General features: G+C 44.2%; 1 protein-coding gene across 5 annotated transcripts in view; it reads left to right on the top strand.

Moving 5' to 3' along the window:
• The window catches only part of Mdr49 (Multi drug resistance 49), a 50,930-nt gene extending 41,202 nt beyond the window's left edge, over positions 1–9,728 (top strand). For all 5 annotated transcript variants that reach the window (XM_076381055.1, XM_076381053.1, XM_076381054.1 and 2 more), the window contains 6 exons: positions 2,186–2,537; positions 2,886–3,113; positions 3,385–4,334; positions 5,154–5,555; positions 5,818–5,964; positions 9,075–9,728. In XM_076381055.1, coding sequence (XP_076237170.1) covers positions 2,186–2,537; positions 2,886–3,113; positions 3,385–4,334; positions 5,154–5,555; positions 5,818–5,964; positions 9,075–9,278 — 2,283 coding nt within the window. In that variant the 3' untranslated portion in view covers positions 9,279–9,728. The remainder of the gene's footprint in view (positions 1–2,185; positions 2,538–2,885; positions 3,114–3,384; positions 4,335–5,153; positions 5,556–5,817; positions 5,965–9,074) is intronic.
• The last annotated feature ends 8,020 nt before the right edge of the window (positions 9,729–17,748 follow it).

Below are 17,748 nucleotides of genomic sequence, written 5' to 3'. Positions count from 1 at the left end.
CCAAAGCCTTTTTCCTTTTCCCCTGCTCCCGTTCCTCTTTTTTCGTGCCGATAGATTGTGAAATCTCGGTCGCCAGTCTAATTAAAATCGTGCTCACCAACCGTGAATTCACTTTGAATTTTAATCTAGATTTTGTCCTCTCATTGTTGATCATCGACGTTTGCTTTCCCGATAATCTGGGTTGCGATTGGGAGCCTTTTATGGACTATGGTCCTGTTTTTGTTCAGATGAATATTGGAATTGGGATTTATACATTTTTTGCATATTAAGTTGGTGTGGCTAGATTACTCTTTATAATACTATTACAATGGTGAGTTACAAGTATGCTTTAATTCTGCAAACTGCTATCGTGATTACACTTTATTTTCAAATTATACAATGTATTTCAAACTTCGCGAGGAAATTATTTAATTTCACATTTACAAATGTTCAAAATTTTAAATCTAATCTCCAAACTACCGCTGCTTAACTGCTCTTAATATTTCTACAAACTTCATTCCAAATCATTAGCCTTCTTAATCGTCAAAATCTCAACCCTTATACCAACCACCAACCCTTATACCAACTGCCAATCCGCACCTGAAATCGATTGCGACACTTCTTCGAGACTAATCGAACCACGCCGATCAAATAGAATGAAATTTGCGCGGCGAATGTTTCCAGCCTATCGGATGCACGCGGGCCATCAGAGCGCCAGCAGTCCCAACGTGTTAACAATAGTCTCAGGTGTGACTGTCGATCCGCGGGACGGGCGCGCAAACAGGCGATAAAACACCCGCGTTAAACCGCGCGCGAGCAAATAACGGTATCCCCGATTACGGCCGCGTCGACGATTAGGGCGTTTATTACCGAATTATCGGCTAGACGAGTTACCGATGCTTGCGATGGTTCCATCGAGCTCGGGCGCGTGTGTGTTCAACCCCTGCTCGTGTATCACACGTTTAGACTAGCAATCGACCACGGAAACAAGTGGACCAGACATTTTCCAGTTTATGGAGAATTGCTGGACGATGGTGGTCCACGGAACGCTGACGATCAGCCTCGTGAAATTTTATTTGCACGCTGGGAATCGTTTCGAGCTGTATTTGCTGATCGTTAGTGGGTCGTTGATTAGAGGAACAGGTGTATGGTTAAGGATAGATGAGTACCAGAATGGCGACGCTTGGATGGAGAACTGGAATTCCATAGGTGTTTAGCTTTTGATGTTTAGATGTTTCTCGTTATAGGAAGTACTGTTATTTGTCGGTATAGCGTATCTCGTATTAAAGCCAGATTATTAATACTGTTCGACTTCATCAGTGTATATAGTTGTTTTATTGCGCCCCACACGTGTGCAAAGTTTCATCGGCGCGCAGTCGAAAAGCGGGCAGAGCATTAAGCGGTGTTACACCGACGCCAGGCAAAGTGCTCCTCCTCGTAAATTTATTAAATCTCGCCGCAGTGCATACGCAACGCAGACGTGGCAGCCCGTCCCTCCTTTAATTAAATAATCGTTATTTCAAACCGCAAGCCACATCGGCGGCGTCCTCGTCGCGCGCCAATCGAACGAGCAAATGGCGCGGACGCTCTTGTGTCGATAATCATCAACAAATGTGACCGCTGCCGAGAGAGGTGTCTTAAATTTCAATTAACTCTCGATTTCTATCGGGACTTAGAGTACAATTTTCGATATCACGAAATAGATTTGGATCTCGATTTAGAATGAATATTTTTATTATATAATGGCTATCTTATTCGTTGAAAATTCTATTAGGATACAGTGTAAAATAGAATGTTATGAATTGTTAGAAATAGACGTAAAGTGTGCGCGAGATGTGTCTGACTAATGGACTTATTCCACTGTCGGTGTGCAGTACTCAGGTCAGGCGCAATAATATCAGTAGAATAACCCTCTAAGTCAGACATATTATATAGATACAGATTTTATCAATTAGGAACTCTCTATATCATCAGACTTGAAGTTTCGCTTCAATTTGGCTTATAGAATTACCCTTAAAATTTCTAACACCTCTTATCGAACATCCTGCACAGTGGTGGACGTAATAAAAACATTCCAGAATTTCGTGTCAGATCATCGTGCTCCATTTCGTACACTTTTTAAACTTTCTTCGAATCGTCACTGTGCAAGAGTGAGGAAGGGCAGGAAATATCGAATCAAAAGTTATCGCCAAGATCCTCGTTTCAGGGTTACGACAGCCCGGTAGGAGAACGAGGTTCGCAATTGTCAGGCGGTCAGAAGCAGAGGATCGCGATTGCTCGAGCTCTGGTTAGACGACCAGCGATACTGTTGCTGGACGAGGCCACGTCAGCCCTGGATCTTCACAGCGAGGCGACAGTGCAGAGAGCTTTAGATGCCGCGTCAAAGGGCAGAACGACCGTCGTTGTCACTCACCGGCTGTCCACGATCACCAACGCTGACAGGATAGTATTTATAAAGGAGGGACAAGTGGTCGAGGAAGGTACTCACGAGGAGCTGCTCGCCCTCGGGAAACACTATTACGGTCTTGTTTCCGCCGACGCCAGTGCCACCGCGAGAGGTAATTGTCTGAGACTTTTTCCAGTTACGGACGATCGCGATTGTTGACTTGCTCTCTCTGAGGCAACAGCAGCTTTGTCTGCTGCTTCAATTGAATCATTTTTCTTTCGTCGCTGCTGAAGTATCTTTTATTTTCATTGAATTTACGGGGTGTTTTATTTACCCTGATGATACTACGATGAATGGTATTGTTTCTTCAAAATTATGCTGGTGAATTTCATTTCGATCGAGTCAGTAGAACGTGGATTCATTCATCTAGCTAACTTGGCCAGAAGATGTGAAACGCCCTGTATATTTCATCGAACGTCATTATGTATTCAATTAAACGTGTGAAATGTTGTCGATTTAGCGAAAGCCACCGCGTCAGCCGCGAAGACTGTCACGGCAGCCATACCGAAGCAGAAGCCACCGCTGAAGCGACAATTCTCCACCCTGTCTATGCACTCTCATCGTTTATCCCTGGCAGGTGCCTCGGAAGCCTCAGCGAATGAACTGGAGGAACACGAGAAAGCATATGATGCTCCAATGATGAGGATATTCGGTCTTAATAAACCAGAATGGCCTTTCAATATAATTGGTACTGAATGCATTCATCAAATTCATTCATATTCCATTATTTATCTCATTCTCCTTTTCTTTAACCCTTTGACTACTACTAACACACAGTTCAAAGTTGAACCTCTATCAAGTCCATAAATATAATCAACAGATACGACCAGAAAAATTCCACAACCGAATGTCAAACATTTTTATCCCCATATTCAAAGGGTTAAAAAATCCCTCTCTTCTAAAACTCTTTCCCTGCTTCTAAAATCCTCACGTCATCCTCGAAAATCTCTCCATTGCAGGATGTCTAGCAGCAGCGATGGTCGGCGCATCATTCCCAGCCTTTGCAGTCCTCTTCGGTGAGGTCTACTACGTGCTGGGTCTCCAAGATGACGACGAGGTGCGACGAGAGACAGTCAATTTCTCCATCTTATTCCTGATAGTGGGGGTGGTCACTGGTGTAGGGACCTTCCTACAAATGTACATGTTCGGCCTGGCTGGCGTCCGTATGACCACGAGAATAAGAAGAATGACGTTTGCTGCAATGTTGAGGCAAGAGATGGGCTGGTACGACGAGGACACGAACAGCGTGGGTGCTCTTTGCGCCAGGTTGTCCTCGGACGCAGGTGCTGTCCAGGGCGCCACGGGAACACGAGTCGGGGCGATTCTTCAGGCGATGTCGACGTTGGTCCTCGGTATTGGTCTATCCATGTATTACACCTGGAAGATGACGCTGGTCTCAGTGGTTTCGATTCCCTTGGTGTTGGGTGCCGTGTTCTTCGAGGCCAGAGTAATGAGTGGCCAAGGCCTGCAAGAGAAGAAGAAGATGGAGGCAGCCACGAGAATCGCTGTCGAAGCGATCTCGAATATAAGAACTGTGGCTAGTCTCGGCAAGGAGGACTCATTTTTCCAAAGATACTGCGTCGAGCTGGACCACGTTGCCGCGGCGACCAAGATCAGAAATAGACTCAGGGGATTAGTGTTCTCCTGTGGTCAGACCACGCCGTTCTTTGGATATGCTTTGAGTCTCTATTATGGCGGAGCCTTGGTAGCTACCGAGGGTCTGAGTTATCAAGACGTGATCAAAGTGTCTGAGGCGCTGATCTTTGGGTCCTGGATGCTGGGACAGGCCTTGGCCTTCGCGCCAAACTTCAACACCGCGAAGATTTCCGCGGGAAGGATATTCCAACTCCTGGACAGGGTCCCAGAGATTACCTCGCCACCAGATTCGGAAGACAAAGATCTAGATTGGGTAAGTGGATTTTTTCTTTGGTGGTAATTTTGAATAGCTACTTTTTAAGGGTTAAAGAACGTGGGTCGGTGGCATGTGGTTGATTCGACGAGTATCTGTAGCTCCTTATTTAACAAACTATCGAATTTATGATGTTCTGACAGCAATGCCTCCGGCAACGTGCGTTAATTACGCTCAGAACGGGGAACCGTATTCGATCGGCGCCACGACGAGAACGCTGCAGAATTCCAAAGCGTTTAATGAAGCGATCCGAACGAACGACATTTCCAACTCGCTACACAAACGTTCGGAATTGCCGCGTGTAACGTGTTCGGCGAGCAAAACGTCGTTGGTTTGCTCGACAAACAATTTCCTCGTTATTCGTCACGTCACCGACCTGCTCGCTGTGCTTCTTTTTTGAGCGGTAATTTAGAGATTTCGGGGAACTTCGAGCGATTTGGAGCGTGAATGCGAATATATGATTATTTATCTCTTTGAGGATGTGTTTACTTGAAATGGAATAAAATGGAATCGAATTTTATCCAGGGCAATTCAGGCTGCCCTTTCTTAACGAGAAGATATCTTGTAAATTTCATTTTCATAAAATTTAGAAATTTTGGTTCCCATCTAACTGATTTTATTTCAGCTTCGAAAGCAACAGGACTTTTCTGCCTACTTAATAGTAAATTGCTTAGAATTCTACTCTAAATAGAGATCTAATACAGAATCACTGAAATATTTTCCTGAATTACTCTATCTAGCATATAATCTATAAATCTCATAAGATTTCTATTTCACTATTTCTCATCTACTTTAAATTATAAAATTTGATGGTTTCAGAAAGCGGATGGTCTGATACAGTTCTCGAAAGTCGAGTTCCACTATCCTACGCGACCAGAAATGCAGATTCTGCAGGGTCTGAATCTAATAGTGAAGCCTGGTCAGATGGTCGCCTTGGTTGGTCAAAGTGGATGCGGCAAGTCCACATGCATCCAGCTGCTTCAACGTTTATACGATCCCATTTCCGGCACCGTGACGATGGACCGCCGCGACATATCCTCGGTCTCTTTGCGCAACCTTCGTTCCCAGCTCGGAGTGGTTGGCCAAGAGCCGGTCCTATTCGACAGGACGATCGCCGAGAATATCGCATACGGCGACAACTCTCGCAGGGTGGCGATGGACGAGATCATCGAGGCCGCCAAGAAGTCGAACATCCACAGCTTCGTCAGCTCTCTACCATTAGTGAGTATCACTTTTTACTTCGTGGGTCCCAGAGGATTCTTCACTGTCACGTTGCTCTGAGATAGGGAATATCCCTCCCTTTATTTTGACCCTTCCTTCTAATCTACTCCTACAAGCACTGCTGCTTCTTGGATACAGGTGTATGACTTTTCATCTTAATTTCCCCTTTCTCTGTGCTACTCGCTTCTCAGAGCAGACAGTGGCTGAAGATCAAGGGACATTCCAAGACTGTAATGGTAACACGGACTGGTTGTTGTTGCAGGGGTACGATACTAGGTTAGGATCTAAGGGCACGCAGCTCTCCGGAGGACAGAAGCAACGTATAGCGATAGCACGAGCTTTGGTCAGGAATCCTCGAGTCCTGCTCCTGGACGAGGCCACTTCTGCGCTTGACACTCAGAGCGAGAAGGTAAGGGTTTGCATCCGGTATCTAGCTATTCTCGAGGGCGTTGACGAAACAATGAAGCACCTGTTACACCCTGTCTAGAGTTTCTAACAATGTCACTTCCTCTGGCCTCTATCGTCTCGCATTGTTTCGTTATTCGCGTCATTTCCTTGGCGTAGCTATCCATCGTCGTCCATTTCGGTGATAAGCATTCTCGATTAGAGGGCTTTACGGGAAATTGCATAAGAAAAAGTGGTGGTAGATGATAAAAGCAGCTTGAAAATGCTGGGGCCTCTCGGTGGTATTCCGCGGCGAGTGGCGAAAAGAGAAACAGAAAAGGGGAGGAAAACAAACGACCATCCCCTTGAGAAGAAGTGGAAGGAATTCTCGCGAGAACAAAGGCGCAGCATTGCAGCTCACCTCGGTATTGTGTTACACCTGCGACTAATTAATAGCGTCGTAATATCCAGAGAGTCCTCCTTAAGGCGGCGATAACGCTACAATGCACCGAGGCTGAATACTGATCGACGAAACACGATTGGGTTCAATTGAAAATCCGACGGAGGTCCGTGGTCTTGTTATTGGTCTCGAGAGAATGGTCAATCGAGCTAATGGCTGCTGAAAATGCGAATCGACTGAGGTCGCAATCCCTCTGGGACCGATTGAGTTTCCTCGATTCAGATAAAGATTCCACGAGGTATAGGGTTACTATTCTCATTCTTGGGAAATTTTTTTAACCCTAGGATCCATGTGATAAGTTCATAAATTACACGTGAAATATAGGTACCAATATTTTAAAGATCTCTAAATTCTACAAGCTTCTCGATCAATATAGTCAAGTCTTCACTTTTTTAATTCACTTTGATCAAGTAAAAAGTGAAACTATAGTTAGTTTGCGCAAATATATAATACATACGATAAAAAATAAGTTGACACACAGGCAGAAGCAGATTTCTGTTGTAAATAATTCGATGTAATTTGAAAGTGTGTATAGACTCTAGCTTTTGGCATTCAATTTGGCCTAACTGACGGGGGTGTACCAGAATATTTTGTCGTCGCGAATAACAGCGCGGTTCGGCAATGTAAACTAGCGCTAGTGTTGCCAGTACGCTGGCTGATGAATATTAATAGATTCTGATGGATTTTAATGAACAATACGAGCAAAGAGCGCAAGCCGAAGCTGGCGAAAAAAGATATCGCGATCTAACCGGTCGTGCATTACGTCGTGCAGCCTGTACACTTTGTATGCAAATTCCCGCGAAATTAAAATTCATATTGTTTAGGCGCGGCCAGATCAAAGCCCCGCTTCCGTCATGATAACGCATCGCATTACACCGAGTTAACTTTGTTTCGATACTTATTCAAAAAGCGCTCTCGATGAAGGAGCCGAAAACAAAAGACTTTAACGCGTGTTTTTTATCATAAGAAATTTTTTACTTAAATCTTTGGAGGAACTTTCCATTTTTTTCTTTGGTAATGAAGCAAAATTGATACGGGAATATTAATGTTATAGGATCATAGGATTTTAACGTTGAAACAATTTTTTATCGCTAAGTTCAGTGTTTATGGAAATATTTAGAGAAAAAAGAGGAAAATGGAAAGCAGATTCATTAAATAAATTATACACCTACTGAAATAGAGGTTATAGAATATTTTAATAAATGGGATGTCGTTAATGGTGATCTCGAGACTTTCAAGTAGTTTTCTTAATGTTAGATCTATTCATCTGAGAAATCTAAATCATGAAAATTACTATATTTCGACTCATTAGGTCAGAATAGTTTCTGATTCCTAGTTTAACGTAACTATTTGAGGCAAAGACGCTGGGGCGATTACCCGCGTTCAGCGTTTAATTTTCCAAACCACGAGGATCGATTATCCTAGCCACAGACTCTCGAAATTGACAAGGATCGTCGACAACGTTGCGGAATAGTATTATCTACGGTAACAATCGGAAATACTCGGCTCCACGTCTATTCAATTGCTGTTCCCACGCGGAAAAGCGGCTCGTCCACCAAACAAATTTCCACAATTATTGTTCGGTGGCTGCTTACGAATACCGCTGGCTTGGCTCATTGTTGCCTCTCGCTATTAGCAAAATACAGAACCGCTGCCACTCAATTGCCCGCCATTGAGCACATTGGCCAATCACGTTTGTTCTATTGAATTTTTCGTAATGCTTGCAGTCCTTTCATTTGCTCAGTAAAGAACTTGACGGAGGTAAAACACAGCGTAAAGATAAATGTGATTCTGTGGATTCGTAAGATTCTTCATACTGGGCGAAGTATTTGAAGATGCTCTAAATTTCCGAGACTGGTCTCTCCCATTATCGATCATGCTCGAAAATTCCTTGGATGCCCCGGATCGTGTGATAACATTCTGTAGTGTCATCGTTCAAATTCATTCCCCTATAGTTGCAGCAATATATACGCGGAACTTGATTTATTATTTTAGGGCTTTTGAGACAGGAAAGTACTTTTCTCATAATGTTCCGTTATTAAGTATCCTGAATATATTAATGAAGTAAAGAATAATGAAACTAAAAAAAAATAATGTCGAAACAATTATTCAGTTTTCGTATGAAGCAATATGCAATTTGTAACTAAAAATTCCGCTCATATTTCACAGGCATGTTGGGTGGTTGCCTTTTGAGGCGCCAGTATGTAGCGAGTTACTCATTAGCAAGTGTCAGAGGCATCCACGTTTATTAGGAGTCTACTATACATGTAAATTTATGAAAAAATAATTGCGTAGCCAGAGTTAAAGTGCCACTGTAAAATGAAACAAAATATGACGTACGTTTATTAGACAACTATTCCTTTGACCATTTCCTGCCACCTACTGATCCTACAGAATTCAATTGACACGATTAGATTGATAGAAGAAGGGTACAGAAAGTGTCCCAAGTTAATTTTCCGCGACATTTCTCTCCCAGCGTCTGCTCAAAGCCGCAACAGACGAGACGTCTTTCATTGCGTAATGTCTTACTTCATTCCCTCCATATAACTCCCAATATGTCCCACTCCAGAGCCTTTGGCGCCAGCCTTCCTTTCAGAATTCTCTCCATAAAATTATTAAAAGGAAATGAAGATAAAGACATCCTAAATTCATTTTCTACTTCATTTCTCGCGCAGGTCGTCCAAGCGGCGCTGGACAAAGCCATGGAGGGCAGGACGTGCATCACCATCGCGCATCGTCTGGCCACCATAAGGAACGCCGATGTGATCTGCGTGCTGGAAAAGGGAACAGTTGCAGAGATGGGCACCCACGACGATCTAATTGCGGCCGATGGTCTCTACGCTCATCTGCACGCTCTTCAGGAAGCCGCGATGGAATAAACTGTTCCAGCTCGCGTGGAAATTCTCGATCGGCGGGTACTTATGCCAGAAATCGAGTCATCCGAGGAACGAAGTCGCGCGAGCCAAGCAAAGTAACACGAACCCTTAAACGCGACTAGCCAGGGTGCTAGAGATTTTTCCAAATTTGTCTTTTACTCTTACCTCTGCTTCGTTTTCATGGATTTCATTCAGCGATCGAATTCCATCATTTTCTCACGCGAAAGCCACTAAAAGTGGTCAAGATATCAGGAAGAAACTTCTCTCGTAGCGATATTTAAATCTATTAGTATCATATCAGATTTTGGTCCAGGTAGATATTATCGAAACGATGGTGTCTTTATGGTGCTCGTTCTTTTCCTTATTCTTGCGCTTGACTCATAAGAAACACCATGAGATCGACTACCGTGTTCTTCAAAGCCAGAAGTTCCCATAAACCCCGCGACGTTTAAGACCTTTACTACTTTCACTCCAGTCACCAAGCGAAAATCTTCTCATTTCCAGCGACGAAACGTGAGGTAATCATTTGTCCTAGTCTGGGACATCAGACACCGTCCCGCGTGCGTCGATCGAGTCTCCTCTCCTCTGATTTTGATCTATTCTCTTATTTTCCTTTTTTGGAGCTAGACTATAGTTTCCAACAGCGAACGCTGATCGACTCGAGACCTGTTTTCGCGACGGGGCCGCGCTGGAGGAGAGAAGGAATGTCGCCTGGGAATCGCCGCGGGCGTGAAGAAATACGAGCGCGTTCCTGGAATACGCAATCGAGCTCGAATCGCAGGGATTGGAGGGATATTTACTCGAACAGGTAGAAGTCAACATTTACGTCGGCTGGTAGAGCTGATTGATCGATCACGCGGCGAACAGGAACAAAAGGACACGAAGTAAGGAGCGCAAATGAGGAACGTGTGACGGTGTCTTTTTACCCTCGTGAAAGATGCACGTATGAGTGTCTCCCCTTGACGCAGACAATCGTTCCCATTTTCATTGTTGCCCACTTGCTCGCGCGAACCCCTGTCTTCTCCTCCTCGCTCTTGAGAGACGTTTGTCGATCGTCTACTCGTGAAACGTGACAAATTTGGGATTGAATATGGTCAATCGAGCCGAGATCGCAAGAGAATGGCTTCTTGTGCCTTAATTATTACGTCATTGGGTTTTGGAGAAGGGGCGAGGAAGGGAGAAGGGGAAATTTAATAGAATAATCGAAAATCGTCTTCGAAGATAATTACGATATGGTAGGTTGAAAAGGAAGAATTTGGACAAGTTTGTACTGCTCGATTGAGTGGAAAGCACATGCAAGTGCACTGGAAGCTCATACATTTCTAAAAGGAGTGTATTTCTTGTAGAACACTCGCGAGATATTTCTAGAAGCAGATTCTTTCGGAGGCCAGATTTTCTTGGCTGAACTTTGCGGCAGAGTATTTTCCCTGAACTTGTGCCTTCACTTCATACACTTAGCGATAAGATTTCGCCGGGACCCCTCGAGGCTTATTAGCTCGACAATGGTGTTCGACGTAGCGTAAATCTTCTTTGCCACTTTTCATATGAATATTCTTATAGGGCAAGTATTCGCTTTCTGTTTCAAATTGCTCGAGATTGCAACGCTTAATTTTCTTATGTTCCGCATAGAAGTCGAACTTGATCATGCAGTACTTAACGCCTCGAGGAGCGACCGGAAGAAGGCCTCGACTAAGCTTTACCGTGATCGATAGTGCTTTACGTCGCCTACGACGATACAAGGTAGTTGTAGAACCTTTTGGTCCAGGGACAAGCGTACGCGACTGCGTAGCCGTGTTTAACGTTTTCTTAATCCTTAATTAGCATAAGAACTGGAGAATCATGAGATCACATGAATTCTCTGACGTCCTTCTTGCGTACTTATACAGCGTTCGAGCGAACCCAAAAGAGAACAAACGAGTACAATCAGCGCTTATCGAAAGGCTATTTGGAGAAGCGTTTCGATTTAATTGTAAGCGTCCTCTCTCCTGGTTTGAGAATTTGGTGCTCGATCAAGACAAATTACCTAAAATTGCTTTGAATTCGAGTGGAAATTAGAGTCAAATTTAGACGAAATTGAGGCCAATTAGAGTCGAAGATATTGGAAATCGTTTTTAAGGAATAAGTCGAGTGAACAGCGGTCGAGCATCAAACTAAAAATAAAATAAAACATATAGATCGAAGTGGAGAGGTTATAGCTGTAAAGATGTTGAGAATGTGACTTAAGGCTGCGGCCAGCGTAACTTACAAGGCGTAGATGTTGGGATACGTGAATGAGTGACAATTTTGGTTCGACTACGAGACTCTTACGATGTAAAACAGATCAGCGCGGAGTGGCAGTCTCGTTATTAATCCTGTTTTCCTTTTTCTCTTTTCATATATCGAAAGCGTGTCGAGTTGTAATCGTACGACGAATCACTTAGGCAGTATGACAACAAAGAGGAAGTATTAATTTTATTTTTCTCTCGTTTATTTTTCCTTGTTACAAGAGAGACGGAGCAGATCGTACTGCTGTCATATACAAAATAAATGGAAACATAGTGGACAGAAAAAAAAGGAGAGCCCAAAGAGAAGCAGTCGTTTTCGATGCACCCGTTGCCCGAAAAAATTGCGAAACAGAGCCCATACCTACTCCTATACTGCACACGTTTCATCCGTCTGTCCCGACCAGTTCCCGCCTCCCCCGTTTACGCTATATTTTTTTTCGCGGCGCGAGTTTATTCGCCGAGTGGAATTTATATCTATTCGCGCGGCCTTTTAGCGTTCATCACGAGACTCGTCGTTCGTTCGTTCGCGAAAATCCGACGGGGGAAATTAAAAGATGCGCATTGCCGCGTTAAATCGACGTCAATAGCTGCGAAAAAGCCGACCGTTTCGATTAGTTCTTCGACAAATCCGATTTTCCCGCGAACTTCGAAATTCTGTTCCTCTTACCACTGTCGCTAATGAATGGTTTTCGAGAGAAAAATATCACAATTTCTTATTTTCTCCTCTAGGCTTTCAGATTTCTCTCAAGTCTCTACCTTTATTTCCACAGAAATTCATTAAATTGTTAGGAGAATTTTCTATGAATTTGAAGACGATCCAGTACTTGAAATATCCGTCTGTGGACCAGTCGAGGACCCAAGAAATAAGAATATATCACACACCTACTTGCCCTACGATCACAGACATCTCTACAGTGCCTAGAAAAATTTGAACACTGTTCGTCACAACACCCCTTTACACGAGAGGAAGAAGAGAAGGGTGAGATGTGCAAGGTGTGGACAAAGTGGATGCTAAGTTCCCCGAACAGGGGCACGTCACTTTTTGAAGAAACTTCCAGTCAGGCCCCAATGCAACGTAAATACGTTGCCAGAGAGGGTGGCTCCAAGTGGAGTGGAACCCCCGCTGGAAAGGGGTTTCAAAGGCTAGCCATGGATGTTTCCTTCGAGAGGGGACGAGTAAAGGGTGTCGTATGGAGGATAAAGAAGTTTCGAGCGCGAAGGAAAGCTGATTTATTACCGCCAGCGAGCCGTGAGGAAAACGTAGGGGTGGGCGAGGAGGGTGCACGTTGTCGGACGCATAACTTGCCGGAAGTTGCCAGATTATTCTGTCGAGTTTGCGTTCGAACGTGTTTCGGTAAATCGCCGGAAAGGAAGTAACGAGCCGCGTCTTAATCGTTCGAGGCACGCAGCGTTTTACGGTGAAACGTGGTGATTAGAGTAGACGCAACGAGTCATTAGCGTCGGTTGATCCGATTAGCACTCTCGACCGATATAATGGCGCGCGCGTTTGCCTTTTATCGCGCGTACACCTTCCGCGGAGTCTCCACGAGTAACTAGTACGAATAATTCATGCGTTTCAACAGCGGAATGCGTGCTCTCCTAACTTCGTCCCGCGTTATTCCATGAAGATTGCACACGATCTCGCTGGCGGAGTTTGATGACATGAAACGTAAGTTCGTTGTTCTGTACGTGACTGTAATATGAATATGTATGCTTCGAGATTATTGGAAGGTTACTTCTTCTCAACACGTGATACCGTTTGAATACTTATGAGAGGTACTGTATACTCGAATCCCTTATCTGGGCACATCAGAACATACTTCCAGTACTTTAGATACAGTAATTTTCCAGGTAAGCAACCAGTTTCTACAATAACAGAAAAACTGTGAGGTGCATACAACGAGACACTGAAACCCCAAGTCCGAGTTCGATTCGGCTAACGAGGTCTCGAATAACGGGGATTCTACTGTACACTGTTGCGTGATCCAAGATGGATGTGGAAATAAGAGCTGCTCGAGATCCGACTGCTCCACCCCTGGTTCCCAACCCCTAGTTCAAATTGAGCCGCAGCCTCGTGCAGACGCTCGAATTGAATTGCCCCAACGTTTACTACCCCACCATTCTTCAGCTCGTCGCTTACGGCTGATTAGAAAACGTAATCCTTTTCCTCTTCGTCAACGTTGTCTCACAACGCCTGTAAGGAGAACAGTGGTATAAGCGCGAGAGAAAGAGATCCACGACGAGTAGCTTTAATCTGTCGAGTCGAAGGCGATTAGCATTCAGAGGGAAAGCTCGCTCGTTGTTGTACCGACAGCTTGGACTTGGAATCGCGGGATCGTGCCAACTGGATAATTACTAAGGGGATAGAGTCAAAGTTCTGGGTTGAGATAAAGATAACGCTGAACATAGGTGCACAAAGAATGTGGAAAAAAGTCGCTGCTCAAGTTCGGGCAGACACTCATAAATACAAGTAAAAACCCTGTTGCTGGACGATGGAGATGACTGATGAGTCGGTGTTCGACAGACCTGAGATGGATGTTTGATACAGGCGGTCGCATCAGTATTGATTCATGGATAGCTGGTGGGTAACAAATGGATTATAATGAAGAGACCCTTGTCGAAAAACGACGAGAGTGGAAGCTTTAGACGTGGAAAGTGGGAATATGTGGGACATCGGGACTGGAGGGGCAGTGAATTGACGAGTATAAATTCGTTCGATGTAGAGGGGTGTATCGGGTCCAGAGGTGGGTATTTCATTCGGATGACGAATAACGAATGAGACGATTTGTACTCGCCGCGGACGAATCAGGGTTTAATCGAATAAGGATTTATTCGACTCTGTTAGCAAGGAATTGTTATACGAATGAAATATTCAGCGATATACAATAATGTCCACCTCTGATCAGGCTGAATTTGAATAGAACAAGTGGGAAACGAAATGAAGAGAAAAGAGGAGCGAGCTGGGGTCGAAAGGTCGTATGTGCGAGGCACCGTGCAGTCAACCAGACGCATATAAATCAGCATAAATTGTAATGCAGAATTCCGTACTCGGTATGCGTTGTACCTTCGCGTTTAGTCAACACGTACGCTCGTGTATGCTCGCGCGAGCCGCACGAGCGAGCGTGATGCATCTCCTATGTTCAAGAGAGAGCCCTGGGGCAAGGTACCACGTCGGAATTCACTTTGTCCAGTTCCTATTTTCGGCGAAGATTTTGGGAAAGGTTGAAAATGAAATTGCTGCTTGCGAACGAGAGAGAAGGACACTATACGCTTGCCCCTTTTAAGTTTCTTTTGAAACAAAAAAATTCCCTTTGAACTGGATCTGCAGTTCACTCTGCAGATAAGCATATATTATGTTAATTTTTGGTAACTTCTAAAAACGCAATTCATTAACATTTGTAAGAGATTCCTTTCAGAAAAATATATTCTAAAGACTCTCTAGACACAGACACAAAGGTAAAAAAGAACTGGTTTAGACTGCTGTTACTCTGGATGCATTTTCTGACGAATACATCTGAGCATATTTTGCTCATACAACAAATAGTTCAGACATAGTCCTCAGAATATCAGTTCCTCACAAAACGCATCCACAGTAACCGCAACTTTAATGAAGAAAAAAGTGACGTTATTTTTGGATCACCGACCAAACTTTAGATCACTTTTAGAGTAAATTAAAGACAAATCACCCAGCAAATACTGAACCTCCTCGTCCATTACAGTGAGCTGGACATATCGAGCTCCCCCAGGTTCAAAGAATCGATCCAGGACGATCAGATCCCCAACCACGTATCGCTCGACTTAGCGCCTCTAAAAAATACCCAGTTTCCGAGGGAATCGTTCTCTGTTTCGTTACAGACGGCCAGCGAAACATCTGGCGATAAATCGGACGCTTCGTCGGCTGTTTATCACGGTGGAAATAGAAAAATATCTAAACGTCGATTACACGCGCCGGCGTTCCGTTGGCGAAATTCATTGAACCTGCGTCCGGTACACGCGAAGGAGACGAATTTGATGGAAATTGCACGGGGGCGGTGGTGCAGCGGAAATTTACGAGGCCGCGCCTCGATCCGGAAGCGGCCTCGTAATTCTTGGGATCCGTTTCGAGGACGCTGGCACGTCCAGGCCCCGAGAACCCTCCAGGATGCGATATATAAAAACGACAGGGGATGGTTTTTATTCGTCGATTCGTGTCGATGGGAAACACGGTATTTTTTCTCTCGCAACCTGGGATGCTTTTATATTCCGTTTGGGTTACGAACGCACGAAATATTCTGGGCGCAGTGTTGTACGATATTGTTCTTCTCGTAGATGGGGAGTACTTGCAACAACGGGGAGAGGGGTTGCTTTCATCGCGAGCAGGCTCGAAATTTTTTGTTACAATGCAAAAGAGTCGTACGTTCGACGGGAGGCATGGTTCATAACAAGGAAGATATTATTTAGCACGATGCTTTCGGTGATGATTATGACGAATAAGGCCGCGGCAATGGGTTCATAGAGTATGCATGAAAAACATCCATCCAATTGTAAATTATTTCCATTATTTAGTTAGACGGGTGATTTTGCTGACGTAATTGCACCCCGAGACATAAATATTCATGTTTATTAAAATATTCATGAAACGTATCTCCGACGGTGTTATGTCGTTCATGTTTTCTTTTTGCCATTCGTCTAACAGTTTCGGCATAACGTAACGCACTGTGTCTTGAGGACAGGAATAAAAAGGCGAGCTGTCGATACTTGCAAGTACTGTGCGTGCCCGGTTCGGCGAGCCTGAAGTTACGCCGACAGGCGAGATGCGTGCTAATTTCCATTAATCTCGTCAAAGACAGGCTAGATAATCGATAATATCGCCGGAATATCGACTTCCAATCACAGGGTCGCGGAGCGTGACCCGGGCTACGTGCTATGCCGACAAGAACAAAGGTGCTCATAATTTATGCGAGGGCATCTATCACGGAATCTAAAACAGTTTGGCAACAATTTCGCTGAAAGTGAAATAAGCACCTTTTATAGAAAGACGATTGGTTAGAATTATTACGTTTGCCTGGCTTGTACGCGAAACTATTTGCCAAGAGGATACTGATTCTGTGTCAGAAATTGAAATCCAGGTATTGAAACAGAGAAAAATACCTCGAAAATATTAAAAACATTAAGAATCTTGAAAATTGTAAAATATTTACATATTTGGCAAGCTGAATATTTGAATACTTGAATGTCTGTGAAAGCTTACAAAGGTTCATAAGATCTTCAAGAAAATTCACGCTAAATAACTCCCGAAGCGATGTAAAATTCTCTAAACAAGGGGTCTTTTAACTACCGCAGTAGATTCAGAACATCACTGGTCAGACACTCACTGCAGTCCCAATCAGAGCGGCTTCCGAGGACGATGAATATCTGAATCACACGTAGAGATTGCGGTGGAATGCACGCGCGTAGGATTCAGCGTCGAAAGCAAGTAGAATAACGCTGGAAAGAATGTCATTAGTGGGAGCAGAGGAATAGGAATTGCGAATTCCAAGCGCGAGCTGGCGAAGAGGACAGTCACAATTGCCGAGGCCGCGCGTTCCAGGCATATCCCCCTCGTTCCGTGAAATTGATACGAGGCAAACGAAAAGAGAGATCGAAGGGACGAGGGATGATCGACGCGGGGATGAAAAGATTTTACATGACTGGGATAATGGCACATAACGACGGAGGATTCGAGTGGTGCACAAGCGTCCATTAAAATTAAAGCACTATTACGAGAACACGCGTCGTAGTCACTTCGAGGAACGCGTCGACCGTATTTCGGGGCTGGATGTTCTTTGTTTGAATATTTTCGCAGAGGGAGCAGTTGTGTACCACGTATGAGACATATCCTTTTTTAATAAACCTGTGGCTCACGTATTTCGGGACATAACCACTACCCGCAAGAAGATAATCCTTAAGTGATCTCTCTTCAAGATTTTACTCCCCATTTAAGCTTGAGCTGGACTATCACAGGCATAGTATGCTTCCAGTTGAGCCCTTTACGGATTGCGAGTTGGCTCGGGCCCTCGGGACGCCAATTCTTGTGTTGAGAACGGATTCGAAAGGGAAAACACCCCATGGAAGCTTCTCTCAACCCTTGGGAGTATTTTAAAAATAATATCATAACCAGAAAAAATGAGGAACTTTTGAGCAAGTTCTCTTGAAATTGGAGTCTGAAGGCAATATATTTCTGAATTTTC

Source organism: Calliopsis andreniformis, chromosome 6, assembly GCF_051401765.1.
Source record: "Calliopsis andreniformis isolate RMS-2024a chromosome 6, iyCalAndr_principal, whole genome shotgun sequence".
In the NCBI taxonomy this organism is placed as follows: Eukaryota; Metazoa; Arthropoda; class Insecta; order Hymenoptera; family Andrenidae; genus Calliopsis; species Calliopsis andreniformis.
This window is presented reverse-complemented; position numbering and strand designations above follow the sequence as displayed.